This window comes from Lissotriton vulgaris, chromosome 9 (assembly GCF_964263255.1).
Source record: "Lissotriton vulgaris chromosome 9, aLisVul1.2, whole genome shotgun sequence".
In the NCBI taxonomy this organism is placed as follows: domain Eukaryota; kingdom Metazoa; phylum Chordata; class Amphibia; order Caudata; family Salamandridae; genus Lissotriton; species Lissotriton vulgaris.
In genome coordinates, this window is record NC_141697.1 from 1,131,965,520 (window position 1) to 1,131,991,784 (window position 26,265).

At 42.8% G+C, this 26,265-nt stretch overlaps 1 protein-coding gene across 1 annotated transcript in view; it reads right to left on the reverse strand.

The window, feature by feature from the left end:
* Positions 1-26,265, reverse strand: part of NINJ1 (ninjurin 1) — a 147,978-nt gene that overhangs the window by 13,084 nt on the left and 108,629 nt on the right. The window contains exon 3 of the mRNA XM_086939163.1: positions 15,460-15,625. Coding sequence (XP_086795289.1) covers positions 15,471-15,625 — 155 coding nt within the window. The 3' untranslated portion in view covers positions 15,460-15,470. The remainder of the gene's footprint in view (positions 1-15,459; positions 15,626-26,265) is intronic.

The window sequence follows — 26,265 nt, forward strand, 5'->3', positions numbered from 1 at the left end:
TCTCTTCAACCCCTCCATGAAAGCTTTGATTACTGGAACTCTGAATAGTGACTGATGTTGCCTGTTCTGAAAATACGCAGCAACTGCTGCAAGGTGCAAACAAATAGATGTGTAAGCTAGTGCAGATTGCTGTAAGTGTAACAGGTAACAGATATTGTTTTGTATAGAAGCATCTAAAGGATTGATTTTGTTGTTATTGCTGAATACAAGAAATCTTTTTCACTTTGCTGCATAGCAAGCTCTGGTAGTATGCCTTCTTGCTTCTTTTAGAATATTCATACTATCTGGTGGTAAATTTAAATAACCAAACTTTATGACTGTAGGAGCCAGATCACTAGGTTCAGTTCTTTGGGATTTGGATGTTTGATTTCTTCATGGTTCTGTGTGAGGTGAAGCTTTTGATGTGGAACTAGTGACAGCTCCAACAGGGTAGTGTACTATGGCTGACGGGCTGTGAGGGATGTTTGTCTGAGCTTCCGAACTAGACATGGAATAAGCAGGAGAGGCGGAAAAGCGTAGGCAAACATGCCTGACCAGTTAATCCATAGGGCATTACCCTTTGAGCGTGAGTGTGGAAACCTAGAGTCAAAGCTTGGGGCATTTTGCATTTTCTGCTGTGGCGAACAAGTCTATTTGTGGGAATCTCCATTGTTGAAAGTAGGGAAGGAGAACTTGGGGATGAAGTTCCCACTTGTGAATTTGCTGTCTCCTTCTGCTGAGAAGGTCGGCAATTTGATTGTTTACTCCTCAGATGTGTTCTGCCAGAAGATAAATCCTGTGATGGATTGCCCAATTCCAAATGGCCTGAGCAAGTCTTAACAGTTAGAGAGAGTGTGTCTCCCCCTGCTTTTGATACCTTCGGGTCTAGCCAGCGCGATATAAAACTCTTTAAATAAATAAACATAATACATTGCTGTCATGTTGTTTGTTTGGACTAAGACAGTTTTGCCAATGAGTTGAGTTTGAAAGGCTTTGAGTGCTACAAGCTCTAGATAGTTGATGTGCAGGTTTTTGTGTTTGTTGCTCCACTGGCCTTGCATTGTGTAATTTTGGAGATGGGCCCCCCAACCTGTCGGAGATGTGTCTGCTGTGAGCACAATCTGTGGAGCAAGGTCGATGAAAGGCCATCTTTTTGATACATTTTGTAGGTTCCACCGCTGCAGAGACTGATGGATACGGCCATCTACCAACACTAGCTAGGTTAATTGACCCGGCGACTGATTCCACTGATGTGCTAAGCACTCCTGCAGTAGACGCATGTGAAGTCTTGCATGGGGTACAATTGCGATGCAAGATGCAATCATTGCTCGCAGTTGCATGAACACTCTGGCTGGTAAGGCTTGGTTGGAATGAAATTGTAGTATAGTAGCCTGAATATTGTGAATTCTGGCTACATTGGGAGAGGCTAGTGCTTTGACTGTGTCTAGAGTGGCTCCTAGGTAAGACTGCATCTATGACAGATGTAGGTGAGATTTTCGGGCACTGACCGTGAAGCTTAGTTGATGAAGAAGGGCTATTGTGATTTTTGTGTGTTGGTAAGTATTCGCTTTGATGAGCCGGTCATCTAGATAGAGGAAGACGTGAATATGTTATCTTCTGAGATGAGCCGCGACTACTGCCAGACATTTTGTAAATACTCTGGGCGCCGTAGTCACTCCGAAGAGAAGTACAGTGAATTGGTAATGCTTGCCTGCTATAACAAATCTGAGGTATTTGCGATGAGCCAGATGAATTGGAACATGAAAATATGTGTCTAGAGTAGACATACAATCTGCCTTCTGCAAAAGTAGAAGTACCTGTTGAAGGGTCACCATCTAAAAGTGTTCTGAGTATATAATGGTTTAACTCTCTGAGATCCAGAATAGGTCATAGGGAACGGTCCTTTTTGGGAATGAGAAAATACAGAGAGTAAACCCCTGAGTCCTGGTACTGTTCTAGATCTGGCTCTATAGCTCATTTCAGTAAGAGAGATTGCACTTCCTGTTTGGGCAATTGTATGTGTTCTGGAGACAATTTGTGAGGTCGAGGTAGAATGTTTTGTTTGAAGGATTGCTGGTAAGCTCCAGGCAATAACCATGTTGTATACTTCCAATCACATATTTGTCTGTTGTTATAGATTGACAAATAGGGAGAAATTGTTGAAGTCTTCCCCCGACAGGTGTGGTATGGTCGGGGAAAAGCGTGGGCAAGTCACTGCTTATTAGGGGATGGGGAGTTATGGGGTGTGTTGCCCTTACCCATACCTTTTAAGTTGTTCCCTCTATAACCTCCTAAAAAAAACCTCTTGAGGGAGAGGACTGGTTGTTACCTTTGTAGATGGAGGTATTCTGGTCTTAGCATGTGTTTTTGGACTCCCCTTGGTAAAAGAAATGGCGAAAGAAGCCTCTGTTTGAAGGAGACTGGAGCGCTCCCATGGACTTGGCCACTTCAGTGTCCTTTTTAATTTTTTTCAATGCCTGATCTACTTCAGGACCAAACAGATGTTTCTTGGTGTGTTAAGAATGGATTGTTGGACCTCAGGTTTAAACCCAGAGATCCTTAACCAAACATGTCTCCTAAACAAAATGCTAGTGTTGACCTCTCTAGCTGCAGTATCAGCAGCATCTAGAGTACACCTTATGGAAGAATTTGAAATTAGCTTACCCTCATTTACTAAATCCTTAAAACACCGACTGTTCTCATTAACGAACTCATTAAGTAGAATGTTGCCCCAACTACAACAACAACCCCGTTATCTTCTCGGGGTCGCAAATACTGTAGCTGGGCGTGTCGAATGAATGCATTGAGGCATGTGTGTTTGTGTGAAAAATTTTGGAGGGTTACCACATACCTGAGACTGAATAAGCAATGGAGAAAAATATATCACTGTTTTTCCCGAAATGATGATAAATTAACGATGATGTTACAAAAGATAACATATGCTTTGTCACAATGTGACCAACGCTAATATGAAAACATTGAGAACTGTGAGCTGAAATACTTGTGCTTTTTCTTTCTCTCCTTTTCTTACAGAGACCACAACAGGTCCATTATTTTTCCCGCTTCACCGTGGGCCAACTCAAGCCCAGAAGCAAAACGAAGTAGCCGATTTTTGCTACTCTGTTTTAGGACTTTAGGCATACCACATAGTTTATAAAAAACTGAGTATAATTAGTAGGGACCAGTAGAGGTCCTGAGGAGTAAGCAGGAGGGGATTGCTTACGAAACATGTCATGTCGACCAAGTAGATAGCGTAATACGCTCTACTAAACCCCATTTTTATGTTCCCAGCCAGAGAAGTTAATAAATCATTTTTTTCTACTAGCCAGGGAACTTTTGAATTTGTTATCACATATTTAGGTCCCTACACTTTTCACTGTCCTCACACGACACATAGCCTATCGTCACAATACAAAGTGCTCCCGCGTAGCTCGTAGGTCGCAGCACCCCCCGCCCCGTAGAGGGATGGGAAGACCCCTATGATGAAGCATGACACTAAGGGGCTCTTAGTGTGTGAGGGGTATTTTAGAAGCACATAGTGCTCCTCGTTTGCCATCAGCAAAGAGAGCCACTCTCACAAACCCTAGAGAGATAATCACAACAAAAATTTAAGGTTATTCACTTTTTGCACATTGATGGTATTCTGGTCTTAGCATGTGTTTTTGGACCCCCCTTGGTAAAAGAAATGGCGAAAGAAGCTTCTGTTTGAAGGAGACTGGAGCGCTCCCATGGACTTGGCCACTTCAGTGTCCTTTTCTATTTTTTTCAATGCCTGATCTACTTCAGGACCAAACAGATGTTTCTTGGTGTGTTAAGAATGGATTGTTGGACCTCAGGATTAAACCCAGAGATCCTTAACCAAACATGTCTCCTAAACAAAATGCTAGTGTTGACCTCTCTAGCTGCAGTATCAGCAGCATCTAGAGCACACCTTATGGAGGAATTTGAAATTAGCTTACCCTCATTTACTAAATCCTGCGCTTTAGCTTTATGCTTGTCTGGGAGATATTGAAGCATTTGATCCATTTCAATCCAGTGTGGCCTGTCATACCTGGCTAGAAGGCCTTGTGTATTTGCAATGTGCCATTGTTTGCAGCTTGAGCAGCTATGCGCTTGCCAGAAGCGTCTATTAACTTGGACTCCTTATCTGGTGGAGGAGCATCCCCTAATGTTTGGGAATTAGCACGCTTATGAGCATTAGACACAACAAGTGAATCTAGTGGCACCTGGCCCTAGATAAATACTGAGTCTGTTCGGGAGGCTTTATAGTTTTTGTCAACCATAGGATCAAGATACATGCTCGTACTGGGTCCTTAGAAATGTCATCAGTGTGTTTCATCATGCCCTTAAGCATAGGAAATGTTTGGCACGACCTATGAGTGGATGCTAAGGTCTCAAACAAAAAATCTTCTTCAAATGATTCTTTGTGCAGTGCTACCCCATGATATTGTGCAGCCCTGCCAATGAGTTTCTGGTGGGATACATTGTCGTCTGGAGGAGATGGCTTGGCTGGGTAAAGGTCTGCGTCATTATCTGCTGAAGGATCAATTGCATAACCCGTCCAGGGATCTAACAGTAAATGTGTCCCTGCATCATCAACATCATCGTCATCATGGTGAGATTGTGGAGAATCCTGAAGAGTAATTTGCAGAGGATTCGAAGGTGGAGAATGAGGTAGTGGAGGGGATGATGGTGGTGGATGAAAAGGACTGGCAGCAATAGACTTTTTCTTTAAAGGGATCTTTTAAGGAGTGTCCTCATCAGGAAGCTTGAGTTTCTGAGGTAGTTTTGTTTGAATATGCCAGTTTCAAGGTTAATATACAGCCTCTTTTGCTTGGGATACGTTTTTGGTGGAACATTGTCTAAATTCAGATTCAAAAGTAACATCTTTGGGTTCAGTGCCGGCGTTTTCGGCTCAGAAGGCTGCTTGACTTTCGCCATGAAGGATTTTGGCTCTGAGCCAGATTTGTGTTTGGAACCGGAGGGCTTCGGTTCCGACGAGGATTTTTGCAGAATCTGTACCGAGCCCGAAGGCTTGACTGGCTGTTTCAGAGCCGGGCCTCGAGGCGGGGCGTAGGAATTATTGTCTCGGTGCCAACCTTGGCCAGGAGGCAGAAGTGGTGCCCAACCCTTGTGCTTTTTGTGAATGATTTGGAGGGGCAAGGGGTCTTTCTTACTCACGTCGCCTTGTCACCGCGGCAGTTCTTCAGCGTCAAGGTCTATCTCAAGCTCCATGTCAGAGTCCTGCACGGAGAATGTTTCTTCCACCTCTGCTGCTGATGCCTCAAAATCTTCTTGACCGGAATCTTCACCGAAGATGTCTGGCATGTCTTCAATGCTCTGACGCTGCATCTCTTGACGTCGTGCCCAATAATCACGAAGAGGTTTCTTCAGACAAAACGATCTGCAAGCGTAGCAGTCTTCTTCCTTGTGCTCCGGAGACAAGCACAAGTTACACACCTTGTGTGAGTCAGTGTGCAGATAGATACTTCGCGTAGCACTGAGGGCAGAATTTGAACGTGTCCGTTCCATTGATGGAGAGCTGAACCAACGCGGTTAGGCCCGAAGGCCGTCCATTAAGCTTTCTGATTGAACAGTAGATTCCGTTGACTGAAACAATGTGCAGAGAATTGGAAAACACGTACAAAACAATACAGTTGAGGATAGAGAGAGGATTGTGTGTCGAGCGGAACCCGAAGAACAGTTTCAAACCAGAGCGTAGCAATACATGTCCGAACCCAATAGCGAAAAAAACAATCTAACAATGGAGACGATGACCATGCGCACTATCACCGAAAGGAGTAGTGACCTTACCTCAGGACTAGGAAAGACTTCTTCAAAGAAAAACAACTTGCAAACATCCGGACCCAACACTAGATGGCAGGAGTATGCAAAGCATGTGTATCTACAGCACACATGCCTCGAACAATACTTTTCGTGGTGCCCTTGACTTGAAGAATAACATATAAGCACCATATTGACAATAACACTGTATGCTAGAGAGGTGATACCAGGTTTTTAGTGGCACATAAAATGCAAAGCTAACACACACATATATCCTTTGCTGGCCACTCACACAAGATATACGCTCTATGTTCAAAACACTGGAGGGTTCTGGGAGATACACCTTAGGGTGGGACTATGGTGATCCCCTTACAAGAAACAGGGAGCCCTTTTAGAAAAATAGTGTGCATTTTGGGAAATTTTTAAGCATATGTGGGAACAGAAAAATCCCAAAGGCAGAGAAGAGGCACAGGGATAAATAGAGAACAGACCAAGCGTTCTTGGCTTTATTGTGCTTGTTGCATGCAGACATATTTGTTGCAGATGTGTAGAAAAATAAAAAAATAATTTACTCCAACACAAAATTTGTCACCCTGGATCACTAAGGAACAACATCCTCTTTGGTCAATATCTCCACATCAGAAGAAACTGCAAATGGTGTACTGGCTACTTTAACCCTTTCGATGCTGATGACGAGCTCAGCTCGTCATCACCCAAAGGTGTTGTGTGCTGATGACGAGCTGAGCTCGTCATGGTGCCACTAAAATGGCATTTTCCAGCACAGGGGGGGAAAACGCCCAGCAGCCATGTGGTTAAGGGGGCTAGTAACCTAACACAAACTAGGTAATAGAGGTTACTCTAGTACACTTCTCAAGAGAGTACTAAAACGATCCCTGGAATTATCTTAGAAAATAATTGCTACATCATAAAGAGATGAAGAATACAGATAGATTGATTTATGTAACCACACTCTGTCCTTCTCTTCCAAAAATTGCCAAACACATTAAAAAAGACTGTCCAGTGTTGAGCAATTTAGGACTTATACATGTTGCCCCTATGTTTTCCTTTAAACGTGGGAGAACCCTAAAGGATCACATAGTACGCACCAGTGATTAGAATCCCTATGAAAAACGTCCATCAACAATAGCTGGGGTTTGCAACCAATAAGAGGACACCATGTTGTGGTAGTTGCACTTTCTGTGGTCTCAATATTTTCACAAAAAATTCTTCTGCATATTATACAAGAAGTGCACAACATTTCCAGTTGTACTAGCACGACAGTGGAGTATGCTATTGGGTGCCCTTGTGGGTTCATTTACATTGTGCAGACCTCCTAAAAGATGAGAAATACAATCGGACAAAATATAAGTAGAATATGATGCACAGTCCTAACTGACTCCCACCTTATCAGTCACATTAATGAACTTAACCCATGTGCCCATCAATTGTAGAGGTGCTTCAAGTATGACACAGAGGCAGAGATTGATCAGGGATGCTGTAAAGATGTAACTGCATATGGATACAGTGATGCAACTCCATCCACAATGAGCTGGACACAATTGATGATCCTTCTCATTTACTGAGAAGGATATAATGGACTATTCTGTGGATAGATCCAAATGACTCAGAAAGGCACAAGGGGGCCGATTACGATGCAGTCGGAAAATGCTCCGACCATTGGTCAGAGCCTTTCCGACCGCATCGTAATATGCCGGTCGGATTCCTTTCCGACCGCATCGTAATATGCCAGTCGGATTCCTTTCTGACCTCCTCATTATGATGGAGGCTGTTTGAAAGGAATCTCAACGGTCATTCTAACTAGCTTCTGATGGGTTCGGAGAACCCATCCGCCTGTTAGAATGCAGCCAGTAATCCCTAGGGTGGCTCTTCCCACCCTAGGGATTACGATGTCGGGTTTCTCAGCCTTTCTGTGCTGGTCTTTCTGACACAGAAAGGCTGTCGGAGCTCGACTTTGGGAACCCCAAGCAGGTCCCCCTTGGGTGCATGGCCTCCGATGGGAGGCCGAGGGGGCACCTATGGTGCTCCCCTGTTGATCCCTGCACCCTGTGGTAGGCACCTTGAGGTGCCTGTCACGGGGTGCAGGAATGAACTGCACGGCCTATTTTACAATGGGAGCATGTATTCCGGCCAGAATACATGCTTCCATTGTAAAGTATAGGAATGAGACGGAATAGTGTTCGGTCGCATCCTAAATAGTCAATCGGGACCGCCAACCGGGTGTTGGTTTGTCCAATGACTGAAACAATGTCGGGCGCAGGAAACTCCGTCTGACATCGTAATAGGCTCGTATTTATTTTTTGGTGTGAATTTGGGCCTCCTTTACTGTGACTCACACATAATATATGTACCCATTTTCTCATATGTGTTTATATGTGTTCTAAGTTTCAAAATGTTTAAAAAAATGTTTGTCATTTTTCCACATAACTGCTTAAATTAATCTAACTCAAAATGTAATTGTACTCTTTTCTTGTTCATAATTTCTTAGCTAGAATCTCAGTTTCAGTCTTCTATTATTTAATCCTTTTGGACAGTCCATACTCTCTTTTGTATTTAGCACTTGCCCCTTTGTTTCTCTCCTGCACAATAGTTCTACTTCCCTCCTTGTCCTTTTAGACTGCACCGGTAATTTCTTTACTTTCTATTTGTGCACTGACCGTGCTTTTGCTTTTTATGTTATCTTTCACCAAGTAGACTAAAAGTAATACGCAAATTGATGTTTATGACCCTGTAGAACGCCATCCTTCATTGGTTATGATCCTTAGTCTCAGTCAGGTACGCCTGACCCAGTTGAATGAGCCCTGGACTTCCTGTTTCATGCATTTTTAATACTGTGCTTATTTATTGCTTCATGGGGTGTGTTCTGGACAGCTTCACTGGCAACAACCTTTGGAGCCCTTTTCAACATTTTAATGCATGTATTAATTTCTGTTGCAGTATAAATTGCTGTTGCACATGGATCATTCTTGAATGTTCTTCAACTGTATTACAACCCTATATAGCTATCAGAATCCAGGTCAGTGGCTCATTACTGCATTCTACTGGCCAACACCATATGCTTTATGGTTAGTCTCATTTTAGTTCAAGCTTTGGCCCTTTATAGCATCCCTTATGCCCTTATTTGTAAAAAAAAGTTGTTCCTTAATCAAGTGTAAGGCTTACCTTTGCACTAGCTCTCAGACTTTAAATATCCCTGCCAGATGTTTGCACTTACATAGCACGTGTGTTGTACCTGGGTCACACTTGGAGGTGGTACCTTAATCAATACTCCTACTTTTTTGACCAATTCTTGATTCCTTTTCTTCAGACTTCTGGTGCTAAGACCCTCTTTTATGTCGATCCCATTACTCATCCAGTGATCAAAAACTTAACACTAAGGTTTATTGGATGTAAAAGAAATACAGTGTCACATGACAATGATGTATTTGTTATTGAGGTTCTAACAGCTTTTATCCATCTCTAAACCGTTTGTGTTGATACACACATGTGTTTCACTGCACTTTTTGTACACTGTGCGACCACTAGAGCACTAAGGACCTCCACTTTTAATACTATGGATGTTTTATTCTTTTGAATTTGTATACAAATGCTTGAATTTTCCATTAGATGGAGTGCTTTGTGATTTAATCATGTGTTTGTGATAACTTTTGTGTCTTACAACTTAAGTAATTACTTCCATATAACTATACAACTTGTATCCTGTTGTATTTTTATATATTTGACCCACATGTTTTGTTGGTTTACAGAGCATCTCCTTTTAAGTTTATATGATAACCCTCAGCATGTGTGACACAAGAAATCAACATTAAAAGTACTAAAAGTACAAAAATTTAAATTATCAATTGGAAGATATTTTGGTCTCCCTAGCAGCATGAAAATAGCGAGAGGACACTGTCAGGCCCATAGTATCTCACCATGTTAACCACTTCCAGGGATGCCAGGGAGATGTGGGCTGCTAGGGAGGGAGGGAAAACAATGAGTTTGTAACCACACATGGTCATTGACAAACACTGTGGTCAAAACACATAACAATGTCAGTGCAGAATAATTATGATGATGTTTTATTTTAAGAAGCTAATTGATATGCACAGTACCACACATAATATACAACATTTATATATATATATATATTTTTTTTAAAAATCATACTTCGATTGTACATTAACTTACAATGCAGAACTTGTCGCTTTTGAGGATCTAACTTCTTTCCAAAAAAGCCTCCGCGAAGCAGTTCCTGCAACTGACTGAAAAAATGGAACATATATGCTGCTTTGGAGGCTTTCCAAATGAGGGAAATGATATACCAAACAGCCAATAGTATGTAATGAAGAAGTAATAGGCCTCTGAAATCTACTCTCTATATTTTTAGATTACTGTCAAAAGCTATGTGACACAGCTGCGCTGTTGTAACAGACGTAATAAAGTCCATGTCATGAATCTCAAACACTTCTCTAAATGCAGAGTTGATGGCAATAACTTAAATATGTATATGTATAGGTTAAAATGTTCTATTACAAACAAGATAGCAAATTATTTCGTTTTTTCCAATTTAAAATATATATATGTATATTATTGTTCAGAAAACATTTGGGAGAGCTCAAGGACTTGTGTCAATATCTGATTGTATATAAAAAATTATGAAAAGATTGCAAGATCCAACTATTTTAGCCAAAGTTTTTAAAACTTTCTATATTTGAGGTATCTGTAAACTGAAACAAAGTTCCAGAATGGAGCCAATCATGGTTTTGATGGGTCTCCCTAGTGGTGAGCATTCTGGTTTGTGACTCTGGCAGAATTTAAGTACAGACTCTTAGGGTCAGGGGTAATAAGAAATTCTGCCTCTTTGCAAGTAATTCACTGTGACTCATATGTCATATTTCTAGAAAAAATGCTAGAGTTCTAAATCTTCATTATGATGACTCTAATCATTTCAACCTATGTGATTCTCGCCAAAATGCATTGTTTTTGTACATCATCCTAACTGCTAAAACATGACTCACCTGATTTTTCTTGTTAACCTGTATGTATATAATCACAGCCAGAGCCCTGTCTTTTGCTCTGACCTGACGATTTGAGTTGAAGCACTTGACCCAACCAGAGTGGGTAAGCAAGGCCTTAGGGAAAGCGATTAAGGGAGGTATTCCACTTAAAGTACGTGAAACAAGAGCACTCTATAAGGAAACAACTTAAGGCTAAGAAAACCTGGGAAGACCAAAGATAGCAAGATCTGAGGGTGGCGTGTGCTTCTAAGGACCCTAAGCTGTTTTGGAACACCTACAATTGGGCCACTAGGGGTCAGGCTGAGCGCCCCCAGAATCATGTGCCAGTTACAGTCTAGGTTAATCATTTTAAAACCCAATACTCCGCTACCACCCCGGAGAAGGAAGTCGAAGTTGTGAATGTGATGTACCAAAGGGAAACCTTTACCCTGAGGGAAGTCGAGATAGCTCTAAGCTCTATCCTACCTGGGAAAGCACCGGGGCCTGATGACATACCGGGCGACACCTTGTTACATGATGAACCTAGTTGGTGCCGCTATATCTTTCTGCTTTCCAATGCAATTGCACAAGGGGCATCGATCCCCACTTCTTGGAAAAATGCAGAAATCATCACTGTCTTCAAAAAAGGGGACAAAGACCACCCGGGGAACTATAGGCCAATTAGCCTGATTGACTGCTCCCAGAAACTAGTTGGAAGGATGGTGCTCAATAGACTCCAGGAGTGGATCGAGGAGTTTGGAATCTTGTCACCTTTACAAGCCGGATTCAGAGCAGCTACAAGCACCATCGACCAAGTTTTTCGATTCATCTTAATTTACTGGAAGCTAGTTACATTGGGCAAAGGCAGCCTTTATGCCACCTTCGTAGATCTTAGGGCGTCATTTTATCTAGTCCCCCGTTGGAAATTATGGCTTGTCCTCAAAGAACTAGGCCTACCTCTGGATCTTTTATCCCTGATCAGTAGACTTCATGAAGATAACAAGGCCCAAATGGTATACAGCGGTTAGCACGCATTTTTTACAACGCGGTGCTGTTACCACGCTACTTTTACCACGCAAGTCGTTACAACGACTTGCGCTGGAGGGCGCTCCAGGATAGTAAATAGTTTAATTTACTATCCAACTCCATCCCTAGAGTCCACGGGGACTGGAGTTGGAATAGTAAATTAAAAAATTTACTATCCAGCGCCCCTCCACGCAAGTCGTTGTAACGACTTGCGTGGTAAAAGTAGCGTTGTAGCGATACACGTTGTAAAAGTACGCGTGGTACCGTCATATATCCAGCCCAAATTAGATGGGGTGGGCAGGGGGAAATCACTGAACCATTTCCAGTGGAACGTGGTGTTAGGCAGGGCTGTGGAATGGCCCCCAAGCTGTTCACGCTTTATATTAATGGAATTGCTGATTGTATTAGCAGAATTCCGGCTGATGCCCCCATACTTGCTGGTGAAAAGGTACCCATCCTGATGTTTGGCGATGACACGCTGATCCTTTCCCAGACCCCAAGCGGACTAAAGAAAGCACTTCAAATTTTTGAGAATTTCTGCTGTGAGAGGGGATTGGAGGTCAACGTGTCAAAACTAAGTTAATGACGTTTAATGCAGGCAAGGCAAATACAAGAGGATTTGTAATGGAAGAGGGCCCTCTTGAAATAGTCAATGAGTTCACCTATCTGGGAGTTAACTTCCAAGGTAGTATGAAGTGGGGCCGGCAAATCGACATAGCCTCTCTCAAACTCAGACAGATATCTGGGGCGCTCTGTCAGGAGTACAATCGCACCCTTTCCAAGCCTATCAGTCCCGTCCTTGAAATCTATAATCTGAAGGCTGTTAGTGCAGCATTGTATGGTTCAGAGGTGTGGGGCTGTGAGAACCTTGTAGCTCTTACCTCAAATATAACCAGACTTCCCCAGAGCTCTCCTATGTGTCCATTGTTGTTAGATCTAGGTAAGAAACCCATTGCAGCTATAGCCAAATTGCGTCCACTCCTCTATTGGAGGAGATTGTGGACCACTCCCGAACTTGTTGGCTATGCCCAGGGTTTCCTAGATATCATTAAGTCAGACACATTACATCAAATTAAATGGCTCAGGGCAGTCCGACTTCTTTTAGGGGAGCTAGGACTGACTGTATTGTGGACCGATCCTGCAAACTCCATTTTTCAATCTAAATCTTTGTTAAAGGCTAAGTACTGGGAACTGTTTTCACTGAATAATGCAAGACAACAAGAGTCTTCTTCCCTTACTAGCCCCTTTATGGACCATAACTGGTCCCTAGGATGGAATTATATTGGGATGCAATCACGAAACCTATGGATCGCAAATTGTACTTCCAGTTCAGGGTGGGGTCCCTCCCTGTAAGATCTTTCACCTTGAAATGGTCACCACATACCCCAGCTGGGTACCCAGGATGCACTGCCAATAATGAGACAAAGGCACATATTCTCTGGGTTTGTGATGTCTATGCTGCCCCACGGCGGGCTTGGTTGTTACCTATCTGCAAGCTTCTGGGTACCAGGGCAGTGGCGGAGGCTGATTGAATTTTGCGCACAGATACATCGCTACCGATTGAACTGGCTATGGCGAAATTCCTAGGCTGGGCATGGATCTTGAGGGCGCGCCAAATTGCACTTTGTCCTTGATTTGATTTAACTATTTTTACATTGTACATATATAATGTCGATAAATCCAATGTTTAAACTTTTTACTTGTGGTTTTATTGATCTAAAATCTTCTCTTATTTTTGGGTTTTATATGAATTCATGGCAGACATTTGTTTTAACCTTTAATCCTGATGTATTGCTGGTTGTATATGCTTTTATGATTGTAAAAAATCGAATAAAGCTTTTTTTTGAGGTTTTTTTTTGGGTAAGCATATGTATTGTATCAGGCATTTAACTGACCACATTTGCTTTGCAGTAATCACTTTGCTCACGCAAACCGTATATTTTTTCATTGAATATGTAATGGTTAGACTTTACGAATCACATATTTTAGCAAGGCACCATATTTGGACATCTCAGGAGGTTTGATTTATCACTTTGTACTGTTTTTGAAAAATATTAAAAGTGGCAGCAGTGAAGAATACAACGTACTTCGTGCACCAAGGGTCGTACTTAATATTCCTTCTCTTTCACCACCACATAAACGACAGAGAGACAAAAAAAGGTAGGGAATTAGTTAGACCAAGTACTTGTACGCAGGTGCGCTGCGCACAATTCACTGAAGGCAACCTTCCTTGTTTGAAACACTCTTTTATAGAAACATAATTGTCAATTTTCAATGTACTTCACAATTGAGAACACAAAGATAAACATGTTCTATACATTGTTATAGTTTTAAAAATTATACAAAAGGCATATGCATTTTTACAATCATATAAAGCGATTCATCATGGCATTGAATGTGTGATGTTTACAAATATGCAAGATATCAACGTCTGTTTGTGATGGAGCCCATTGCATTTTGGGACTTGCCAATAGGTAGGAACATGTTGACTTTCTTCCTACAATTGGATGAATTCCCCCCTCCCAGGTACAACTCTATCCCTTGGGGAGATTAATAAACTATTTTAGACCCACGAAGACCTAGGGGCCGAATACAATGCGGCCCGGAAAGGCTCTAACCGATGGTCGGAGCCTTTCTGGACCGCAGCTCGGTTTATTTTCTGACTGCCGAATTATAATGCTGGCGGACAGAAACTAAACTGGCCCGTAATCCCAAAGGGCGGTCTTTCCGCCCTTGAGATTACGATGCACGGTGTCTGGAAGGGTTTCCATGCCGGCCTTTCCGAAATGGAAACCCTGTCTGGAAGCGTGTTTTGGGGCCCCTAGCAGAGCCCCCTTGTGGGTGAGGACTCCAGGTGGGGGCCGAGGGGGCACCCATGGTGACCCCCTGTTAATCTCTGCACCCTGTGGCAGGCACCTTGAGGTGCCTGCCACAGGGTGCAGGTGTTAACACCACCTCCCATTTCCCTATGGGAGCATGTACTACGGCCGGAACACATGCTCCCATAGGGAAATGTCCATTTGCGACCAAACAGTGTTCACAGGAGTTCAGGACTGAGAAGGTTTCGGGTGGACGAAAGTCCACCTGACGCTGTAATTAGCCCCCTAATCTTTACCTTACTCTATAACCACAGTGCACTCTGCACCTCACTCCCACACCTTGCTGCTCAAATAAGACCCTTACACATATCATCCTATCCTAGTAAGTGCTGTCAAATGCATTGCGGAGAGGGGTAGCCCACAATGCGTGTTTCCACTTGGGGTCTGAGGCGAAACCTTGTGATGAAGCATGTCACCTGAGGGTGGGGGAGGCTTTTCCTCCGTAAAATATAAGGAATTTTTGTCCTGGACAGTGAGACTCCAATGGGCTCTTCTTTTGGAGCTGCCCCACTAAGAATTTCTGTGTTGTTTTTTATTATTAGGAGACTATCCTTGTAGGCGTTTAGTGCGCCTGGATTATTATCGTCTTAGAACTTTGCTGCACAAAAAGTTATGTTCTTCACTTACACCTTTTCAGAAAAAACACCTGCTTCTTTTTTGTATTACAATGTACTTACTCTAGAAATCTCAGTGGGTATAAACAAAGTCAGAACACAAATATATAAAAATATAATAAACATGAACAATTTCCTTGCCATGGTCTTTAAAGTTCGAACAAAACAAATGAAACTCACCTTTCAAAGTACTACTGCTTTGTGGAACTCTCCAAAGCTGGTTTCTGAACACCAAATGCTGTAACAAAGACGTTCACTACCACAATAATGAACACCAAACCTGTTGCAATGTTGTTGAGTAAGTCTAGCTTGGCATGTTTAGCTGGGTTGTTTAGGTCATATTTGACTAGGAACAAAAAAAGGAAGAGAAACAGTTTGTCAGCTTATTTTCAAAAGTGCTGAGACTTAATTCAGATAAAAAGAGGAAGGGGGACGTGGTGTAAGAATACTGCTTTGGCAATATACTGACATGAGCAGAATACAATTTGGGTGCCAATAATCTATTGACTAGCCTCTTAGTGAACTCAATGAATGTTGATAGTTCACAATCCATCAAACCACCCCCATTAGTATGTTTATTCAGATAATGTCATTAGATACAGGCTACAGCACTCATTTAACACATGAAACAAGCAGATTACTTTTAAAGTGCATTCTGAATTGAAAAGTGACAGCTAAAATGTACTATATTTAACAAAATAAAGAATTATTTATTGCATATACATACAATACTACAGTTATAGTTAACTTTAAAATACATAACTAGACTCACTAAAAGTTTAGTTGTCATTGAACAGCAGACGCTAGACGATCACCTCAAACTAAACTCCTCAAAAACTGAAATACCAAAAATACTCACCTGTGGATACATGACAACATCATAACCCTATGTTTATGTGGCCTATGTTAATGGGGCGACCTCCGAAGACATTGAGTGAATTTAAGAACCTTGGCATGATCCTTGCTTGAAAATCTCACTTCAATCCCAAATCAAAAATGTGACAAGAGACTCATTCTAAAAAATGATAATACTTAAGAGTTTACTTCCCAGACCTAGGTCTTTGAAGAAGCATGCAGGCATCACTGGCCCTAGTAATTTCCTGTTTAAACTAGGCAAAAGAGCTGCAAATGGACTCTCTTAAAAATGAATCCGCAAGCCACAAAGATTCCAGAAAGTGGCTGCCAGATCAGTCCTCAACTTAAATAGGGGGGGACCACATCGCCCGCTCTCAAAGCTTGCTAATGGCAAGCAGTGGCATGAAGAATATCCTTTAAAGACCTTTGCATTGCACACCTGGAGATCCATTGGTTGGGGTCTCTACTATTATTCTAACTGGTGAAGCTCTTTCTGAGTGCATACATGCTAGCTTTGAAATAAACTTGGGAAAAAAGGATAAGGACTCAGGAATAATAAATAATTTTAAAGTGGAATAAAGAACTGCGACTTCGCAATATAGGACCCAAATGACTCTGGCCACTACCATGAGTGATTTGTATGTTTCTCACATTGCTTTGCTAACAAAGCTTGCTTACGATGTGCATACATGCCTCTGTGCTAGGTCAGAAGCACACTCTGCAGGCTTTACACACACACACCATCAAATCTCAACTTTACTAAGTATCACTTCAAACAACAGACTTCTGTCGCCCATACACTGGTGAAGCCATACATTGGTCAAGTGACATCTGGAAAGCACTGTGCTGCCTTAACAAGAGGGAAGTGCTATAGAAATTGTGCAATGTAATGTACAATGAAATAGAGTCTAGAGGCCTAGGTCTATATGAGTAGGGCTCCCGGTTTTATGGTATTTATTATTTTATATTAGTTTTCCTATGCCGTCCATATGCTCAGATGCTGGCTCATAATTCATCAAAGAATGCATGTAGAGTCACTTTAAAGGAGCACAATTTTCAGTATTTATCCACTTTTAAAAATACATGCAGACAGAAAACACATAGTTTTCTGTCTTTATTTATCTGCAAAAATCCGTAAAAACGGAAAACAGGGAGCCTTATATATGGTTAACAATGCAGTTAAACAGCCCCACCTTCATTTTATAATCCTTCAATTTTGATTTTAAGGAGATATCAGATCTAAATCAAGCCTGAGGAACTAAAACTGTACTAAGCTTAACAGAAGAGTAAAGATTTACATCTTTAAAATGACCTAAGATGTGCTAATGTTCGACTGTACATCTTATTTTGGAAACAACTGCTTCAGCTGTGCAACTGTAAGGTATTACAATGCCAGAGAGCAAGGGCCCCATGGGGAGGAAAAGTGAAGTGAGACTGGTCAGAAATCGAATTATGCACTTACCTGGCAGATTCACACATTCATTAGCATTCAAAAGGGCGAGAGATGTCTTTCTTCCAGTTACTTGTTTTAAACCAATGGAAACAGGACCAATACAATGGCAGAAAGTCGTTTATGATGAGGGTGAACTGGGAATAGGCTCTAGATGATTATACCTTAATCAATGCAAGAATGAAAGTATTTGCTATGCACAGCCAATCTGCTGAAAATGAAAGAATGAAGCCCCCTGCCCTTCCTTGTTATACCAAACACATAAAACACCCCTCTATAAGCTATTGGAGTTCGTTTTGACCCAGTTACCAAATTTACTCTTCACATCAGTCAATCTGTATAATCATCAACTTTGAACTATCTGTTAAAGTACTCTTGTGCTTCATCTATTGCCATCTTGGACTAATTGTTCTACAATTAACACTAGATTCATAAATACAAGAAACTCTTCACTTTGGTTTCCCTTTAAAAAGCTTGCTGATCCTTGACACTCCTGACAACATCTTCAAAGGGAGGCTCTAGGACCTTCCCACATGAGACACTGTGCCAAGGCAGATGGGCTCTTACGTAGAGGACAGGATGTAGACAGAGGCTCTTCCCCTTTACCAACCATCCTCACTCACATTGCTGTGCGGTGTGCCACAGCGTTCAAGTGACGATGAATGGCTTCACGAGTGCAAAGCATGAACAAAGAGCCTTCTGTTGCCTATGCACCATCATCAAGCTCTTCTGACAATCCACCCCCTCCCCCCATGGCGGACCTGCAATGGTGAGTCCAGTCTTGCACCTTCGGACTTTCACCACCCCTTGTACTTGACAGAGAAGTGTAGTCCGCAGCTCCATCTTTTGCAGTACCAACATGCTCCACTGGATGCTTTTACCCCAGTCCTAAAGGCAAACCCTGTGGCCGCTACTTTTTCAGATCAGAGACAGCAAGTATAAATTGCTCTCCCTGGACAGTGGTGGCTCCAGAGCGTCGCCCCACTGCTTTCAAGCAGTGCGAAAATAGGAAACATAACATGATAATACATTTCACTCTGCTTTGCTTACGAAGCAGGGCAGGGACGGAGTGGTTTGCCCACTCAAGTGCAAAATGACTGTTTGGTCAGCCCTCTCGGGCCGCCCAAAGCAGTCATGCACACTTCCCTGTTCTACATGGAGGCTGCATTACGGCCTGAATGGAGAACATGCCCACACCTACAGCCCCTGCGGGCCTCAAGCCGATCACAACACTTTTCTGCAACGACGTGCAACACCCCCCGCAACCCACCACGACCACCGCAGCCCCCGCAGCGATGAGCCACGCCGGCCAGACCTGTCCTTGGAGATTGTGCAGCCAAACAAAAATTTCATACTGTATGAAAATATGCAATCATAAATTGAAAACACACCACCAGGTATTCAAGACCGCTGCACAAGATGGAGTGTGATTCCTTGTGTAAAGCTTAGTTGTGAAATTTCTTGATATGCTCTGCTATTTAGCAGCAACACAGCATTAAATGATTAAAATAACACCGATTGTAGCCTAGATTTTAATACACGAATGCTTACAAAATGTATTACAATTCTGTTATGTATCATTTATTGTATATCTGTTGCTCATAATAAATGCATATGTCTCTGGTTTTACTTAGATGCCTTACTGAGGCGTTTACACCCGATCATCCACCAAGGCACAACCTGTTACAGCAAAGGAAACTGGAGCCAAGATTCTTGTATGACACATGTTTTAAATCTCATATGATACTCTACAGGTATGCCAAATAGCAGAGCAGTTAGAATTGATACACTGATAACCACACAAGGAAGGCACACGTAAGGTCTCCCTTGATTGAGGCATTTGGTGTCGTAGCACGCCTCAACCCGCAGCGGTTTGGGATGGCCCCAATGATGAAGCATGTCACCTTGAGGAAACTCCGGTGAGTTAGGGGACTCAAGAAAAAGGGTATCCCCCCTTTTTTTCCCCTTAAAGTCACATCCATCTATGATAGTGATTCTCAACCACAGGTAGGTTCTCTATCCGATATCTCAGATTTTTTGACACATATATTGGCTTAGGAGGGCGAACCTAGCTACAATCCCTCTGCCTCCCCCTTGTTGTTGTAAATGGCATGACAGTCAAGAGGATGCATGTAAGTAATTGTATCTTGTGTACGAAAACAATTGGCTGACTGCATAGAACAATGTAGGATTCCTGCGGACATATGGGGACACATATATGGTTATCTCCTCTATTCAGTGGAAAACCTTATTTTACTGGAAACGTGACTGTTAACACCAGGGGTGCTGCAAGGCTATCTGACCTTCAGAAAACTTGCAAGTCAAGCAAAGGGAAGGGAGTCGAGCAGCATGTAGATTTCATGGTGGGCCCCACACACATAGTGGGGTCCCTTAACTCTACTTCACCCTCAACATCGCTTTCCCTAGATCCTGGATAACACGGTATAAAGATCCTGGATAACACTGTATAAAAGAAGTCCTATGATGGGAGTGAATTCTTTCGCACATACAAGTCTGGTTGATATGGACTGTAGGATCCTCTCCCCAGGATCTTCAAAGATCCGAACTGGTGGATATGTAATGACTTGATCTTGCCCCTTATTCTGAGGGTTTTTTGTCTAAGTCAGACTAGGGTGCAAGCATAGTTGCTTGTTGGTCCCATCCCATTTAGCCTGTACAACTAAATTCGTATTTGATGCCTCCTTAAATTAACAGAGTACTCATACACTAGCTGATTACGGACAACTCTTTTATTTTTCTACTACCCTCTACGGCACTCCAAACTCCACAAAATACTGTGGGCGCATACTACAAGCAAAGCCAGCTGCCAATCAACACAGCAAAAAGTAATCTATACTACTATTATAAAGAGAGAACACACACACACACCTTTGAGCCAGATAAACTCGGGAACCACAGCGCCAATCCACACACCCGATACATTGTAGAAAATGTCAGGGTGTGCAGATGGACATAGGCGATAAAAAAATTTCAAAAACGTCAATTTAAAAATATAACTTTAAAAAAAAAGTAGTGCCCTGAAAGTAGCGCCGGCCGCGATGCTGTGCTGGCCGCGACGTAGCGCTGGCCGCGACGTGCGTGATGATGAGCGGCGGACATGGAGCTGCAGTGAAGTGAGGAGCGCGGGAAGGAAGCGGCAGCTCAGGTAAGGTAAATGCACATTGGAGTCAGGGAGGGAGGGAGTCAGGGCGAGAGGGGATCGGATCGGGAGGGGGTCGGAGCGGGTGTGCACAGAGGGACGGGCGGGAGGAGTTGTGCGGGAGGGAGTCGAGGAGGGAGGGGGTCGGGAGCTGGTGTGCACAGAGGGACGGGCACGCAAGCATAAAATGCTGCCCCCAGCCCCTTTCTGCCCCAGGCATCGCTGGGGCGGGCTGCTAGTATGATGATATTTGGAAAGCAATAAACCCATGCAAAACGAGCAAAGAAAGCTATTCCTACATCAGCAACCACTTTTAAAAATTCAGAGCTGAAGACAGCTTATCCAAGCTTATCCTTATGCAACAGTAAAGGCCAGCCCAGTAGGGAATGCCATCTCTTGCTTCATCAGGCTTCGTTATCTCTCCAAAGATGCATAAGGTTTTTGTGGGGGAAGTATCAAGGCCTATAGAGCCCACTGGTGCTAACTAAATAAAAGAATTACAAAGACCAGAATGAGTCAGTGTCTCTTCGCTGTCAAAGAGTTTCTGTCAGCATTCTCAACACCTGATTTCTTCGCCTTTCATTAAAAATGAGAGCACATCCAGAAGGGCTGCTGTAAAACATCATGTCCCAGAATGGAAATTTACAGGATAAATCTTGGCAGAACTTATGCGCCTGGAAAAGACTTTAAGCAGCCAGTTGGCATTAGATGATTTGCACAAATTGTAGCTGGGTAGGTGCCAGGAGTGGACACTAACGAGCAGGTTTGACATGCTAAATCGGCTGAAAAACAACAGCCGCCTGGCTTTAAAAGGACAGTTTTAGCCGAGAAGGAGTATTTGCCTTAATGTGCACACATAGCCAAGACTTCAACAACCAGGCCTAAGAATTTCAGTAATTTGCAAGAATCTTGGGGAAAGCTGAATTCAGGTACTCCCACAATCATCTGAAAAGCTTCTATAGTTTCCTCCTGATTGGTCACTGCAATGCACGATAATGGAGGAAATATTGCTCCCTGCATACAGAATAAAGTGATTAAAGACAACAACAGATATTCTTATCTTTCTGCTAAATGACACTCACAAAGATGTTCACCCACCTTTTAGCAGTGGCTTCTAAAATCTGAACTAAAGGGCATTGGCTCCCTGCCTAGAAGACGCCAATAAGGGGGATCAAAAAAACCAGCATGGAACAAGCATTGTTTTGAGAGGGTGCAGGAAAGGTTTTATGTAGGGTAAGGGACTTGCATGACTAGGAATAGTTGGTCCCTGCAGCAGGTTGGACAAACAATGTTTACTGTGATCTCGGCAAGTGTCCATTTTGGGTCAGCTTCTCTTCTCTCCCCATCGCTAATACTTGATACTACTTTTCTCCTTTTCAACTCTTATCGCTTTTCCTTCTAGTTTTTGGTTGGTTCTCATTCCTTCTCTTCAAATTGTGAATAATTGTGTACTGCGGTAAGAATTTGTGCGTTGCCCCCTTCATAAATATATTTTTGTCTTCTTAAGTAACGTATTTGTTTATATTCATAATTTTCTGTACTAGGAATCTTACAATTTTATGTATCGAAGAACGACTTTAACCAAAAAGCTTTTAATAAATCCTAATTGCAACTAAATGTTTACTTACTTGTCTCGCCATCATATTTTCATCCCAAATGAAAAGAATCAATAGCTTTGTCGGAACTGAATATTATAGCTACTGTGCTACTCATTTACTTAATAATTAAAGAAATATATTTCTACATCATTTGTTTTACTGTACGACGACAAAAATTGCATAGCCTAACACAGAGCATAAAGGTTGTATAATGTGATATACTATAAACAACTACATTATTTGCACCTTTGTTATCATTCTCAGTCTGCCACCTTAATTTGTTGACTTTAGAGTATAAAATGTTGTATGTGATTTAAGGCCATTTACTTGTATGTCGACGACTACTGCGCAGAATGTAATGTTTTGCTATATTTACATCTGCCAAGCAGAGAACAACTGCAGTGGGGGTGGTTTCAGACATTTAAGACATGTCTTCAGTTTATGATAAGCAACACATTCCTGGTGAAAATTATATAGAATCAATATGCTGGTGTCAGAGGTGAATCCGTTTTGAGACTTTCTGTGAAACCCTAGTTATTGGTGCACAGACACAGATGACCTGACTTCACAAACTTTTACAGCATGTGATGCATGGGTGTAAGCTAGGCACAAGCTTGACCCAGTTTCACTGTGTATACGTGAGGCAGATAGCTTAAGTAAAATGTAAGGGTCCCTCACAACATAGTGTCTACATTCACATCATATTGCTTAACTCCACAGATGCGACTGTAAGCAACAACAGATGCATCTTGCCTACACGCTTCCCTATTTGAAAGTGCAGAGCTGTAGGTCAGCAGGTTGATGAATGCACAGGAAAAGGACTTTGAAAGTTAACACAGACTAAAATCCATCACCACCATTGAACTTTCCTTGAACCTCTCAACAATGTTGACAACAGTATGTTTCAGAATATGTGAACAGCAAACCAAGACATGAATTGTTAAATCTTCCATTGGAGAAAAACTCCAATGCAGCACACGATTAGCACTTGGCATTGTAGTATGGAGAAGCTGCCAAGCACGCGGCATGTGATCACTGCTCACTTGAAGCGAGGTTCTGCTCAGTTTCAAAGTTCAGAACTTTCTCATCCTTTACATCCTGTGTTGAGAGCACAAACATTTCAACAGTTTAATCTGATCATTTACGTAACAAAATGTCTCTTTATGACTACAGCACGTTTGCTTTGGGTCTCAAAATCCCAGGTTAGGATTCTCAAGATTTTCAGTCCTGGTCTCTGCTTCAATTACCAATATTAGACTTATCGCTATGGGTCTAGGAAGCATGGTCAAACTAGACTTCATGGTGCTCAAGCAGTGTGAACTTTCCTGTTAGATTACTTACTTACATTTGTGAGCGTAACTCTTATTATTATTATTATGAGTTTATTAAGCGCACGGCTACCCCCACCGGGGGTGTCCCAGCGCTGTGGACAGTAACGGTAGTGACCAAGATGGCTAGTAGCTTGAGAACAGGTATGTTTTCAATTTGGACCTAAATAGGGGTTCTGAATCAGTAAGTCTGAGGCTAAGCGGAAGGGAGGTCCATAGCTTAGCTGTGACCACCGCAAAAGCTCTACCTCCTCTTCTGGAGCGATGGAAACGGGGAGGGAGTAAGAGACGGAGGTGGTTAGATCTAAGGGAACGAACTGATTGGACCTGCTTCAATCTGTTCCTGAGATAGCCTGGTCCATACCCATTTAGTGCTCTAAAGGCCAGGACCAGGGCTTTGAACTGGATACAATGAGATATCTGAAGCCAATGCAAGTTCTTTAAGTACGGGGAAATGGAGTGGCGGTAGGGAACGTGGCAGATCAGTCTTGCTGCTGCATTCTGGACGATCTGTAGTCGATGACGTAGATATGCAGGCGCCCCTACATATAGACTATTAGAGTAGTCCAGATGTGAAGTGATGAGGGCGTGCACGACAGTCCTCATCGAGTCCCTGGATAGATAGGGGGAAATTATTTTAATAATTTTTAATTTTCCAAAACAAGCAGAGGTGACCTTTTGGATTTACGTTTTGCATGACAGTTCGTTGTTAATATAAAACCCAAGGTTCCGGGCCGAATTGGCCGGGATAGGGGGTGGGTTCAACTCAGGCGGCCACCATGTGGAAGACAGCAGAGGGGATTTCAAATTAAAAAATAGCACCTCGGTTTTATCGGTGTTCAATTTTAACGTATTAGATGTCATCCATTGAACAATGTTAGTGAGGCAGGATTTAAAATGTTCTAGTCCTTTGTCAGAGTGGTCTCTAAAAGAAAAGATCAGCTGAGTATCATCAGCGTAAGAGACCACTCTGACACCACAGGCCTCGATAACCTTTGCCAACGGGGACATGTAAACATTAAAAAAGAGAGGGCTGAGGGCGACCCCTGAGGGACTCCACAGCCAAGGGGCATCTTATCTTTTGATAGATAGAGAAGACACCACACCTGTTGCGTTCTGCCAGACAGGAAAGATTTTATCCATGTCAGTGGTGTGCCCTGTATCCCTATGTCACGGAGTCTGTCCAGTAGTATGGAGTGGGACACAGTGTCGAAGGCCGCGGACAGATCGAGGAGCACCAGCATGGCCACCTCAACTCTGTCCATGGTCTCTCTTATGGTCTCTGATACCTCCAGGAGGGCCGTCTCTGTGATATATCCGGATCTAAATCCGGATTGGGTATCATGCAAGAGAGTGTTAGATTCCAGGTAGTCAGCCAACTGCTCCTGTACTACTTTTTCCAAAATTTTGGCAAGTTTGGGGAGGAGTGAGATAGGCCGGTAATTGCTAAGTACCGTATGGTCAGCATCCACTTTCTTTAATATGGGGATTAGCATTGCCTGTTTCCATTCTGACGGGAATTGGCCAGAGGAGTGGGAGGTATTCCAGATAGAGATTAGGGGGGCGGCGATAAGTGGCACCAGCATTGTGAATACTTCAGCCGGAACGGGGTCTAGGGGAGAGCTAGATCTACATTTTTGCATTATATGTGGGACAGAATCCCTTGAGATGGGTTTGAACGCTTCAAATGTGGTTGCACAGGACAGTAGAGGGGGTTGGACTGATATCACCTCACCATGCCCCCTCGACGATGTGAAAGAGGAGAAAATATCCACAATTTTGTTATGAAAAAAGTGCTAATTTGTGAAACCTTTTTAACGCAGCTCTATAGATAGTTTTTGCGATAGGGTCATAAGTGCGTCGCCAATGGCGCTCAAGTTTTTTTTTTACATTTGCTTCTTTCCGTGCGTAGATCCGGGGAGAACCATGGGGCTTAGGGCTTCAAACGGGCAGAGGAGAGGGGCATTAAGGGGGCGATCGCATCTATCGCTGTAGTGAGAGTGGAGTTGAGTTTTTTCACATCAGCGTCTAAATCCTCTGACGGAAGCCACTCCTTATTTGAAAGTACTGGTTCAAGAGCGTCGCAAGTGACTTTGTACCATTTTCTACCCAAATTTGGTATTACACTCATCGTGATTAGTCGGGGGGGGATAGTCAGGGTGAAAGGAATGAGCGAGTGGTCGGACCAGGCCAGGGGACATGGTGCCAGAGTAGAAAGGGCAGACAGGTTCGTAAAAATCAGATCTAGGGTGTGGCCTGCTATGTGGGTGGGGCTATGAACTCTCAGGTCCAAGTTTATTCCAGCTAGCGTTTCTACCAGGGACCTCGCTTTTGGGCAGGAAGCATCATCCACATGTAGGTTGAAGTCATCTAAGATGGTAAAATGTGGTGTTTTAGGGATAGGTCGGCAAGGGTGGTTAATAATTCAGTGAGATGAGAGGGCTGTGAGCCTGGGGGGTTGTAGATTAGGGCACCCGCCAGGATCAGGTGAATGGGATCCGTGATACTGAAGTACATTATCTCGATAGGGCCTGAGCTAGGCACTTTCCTGGAGGTTATTTTCCACTGGGACCGAGAAATAATGGCGATCCCCCC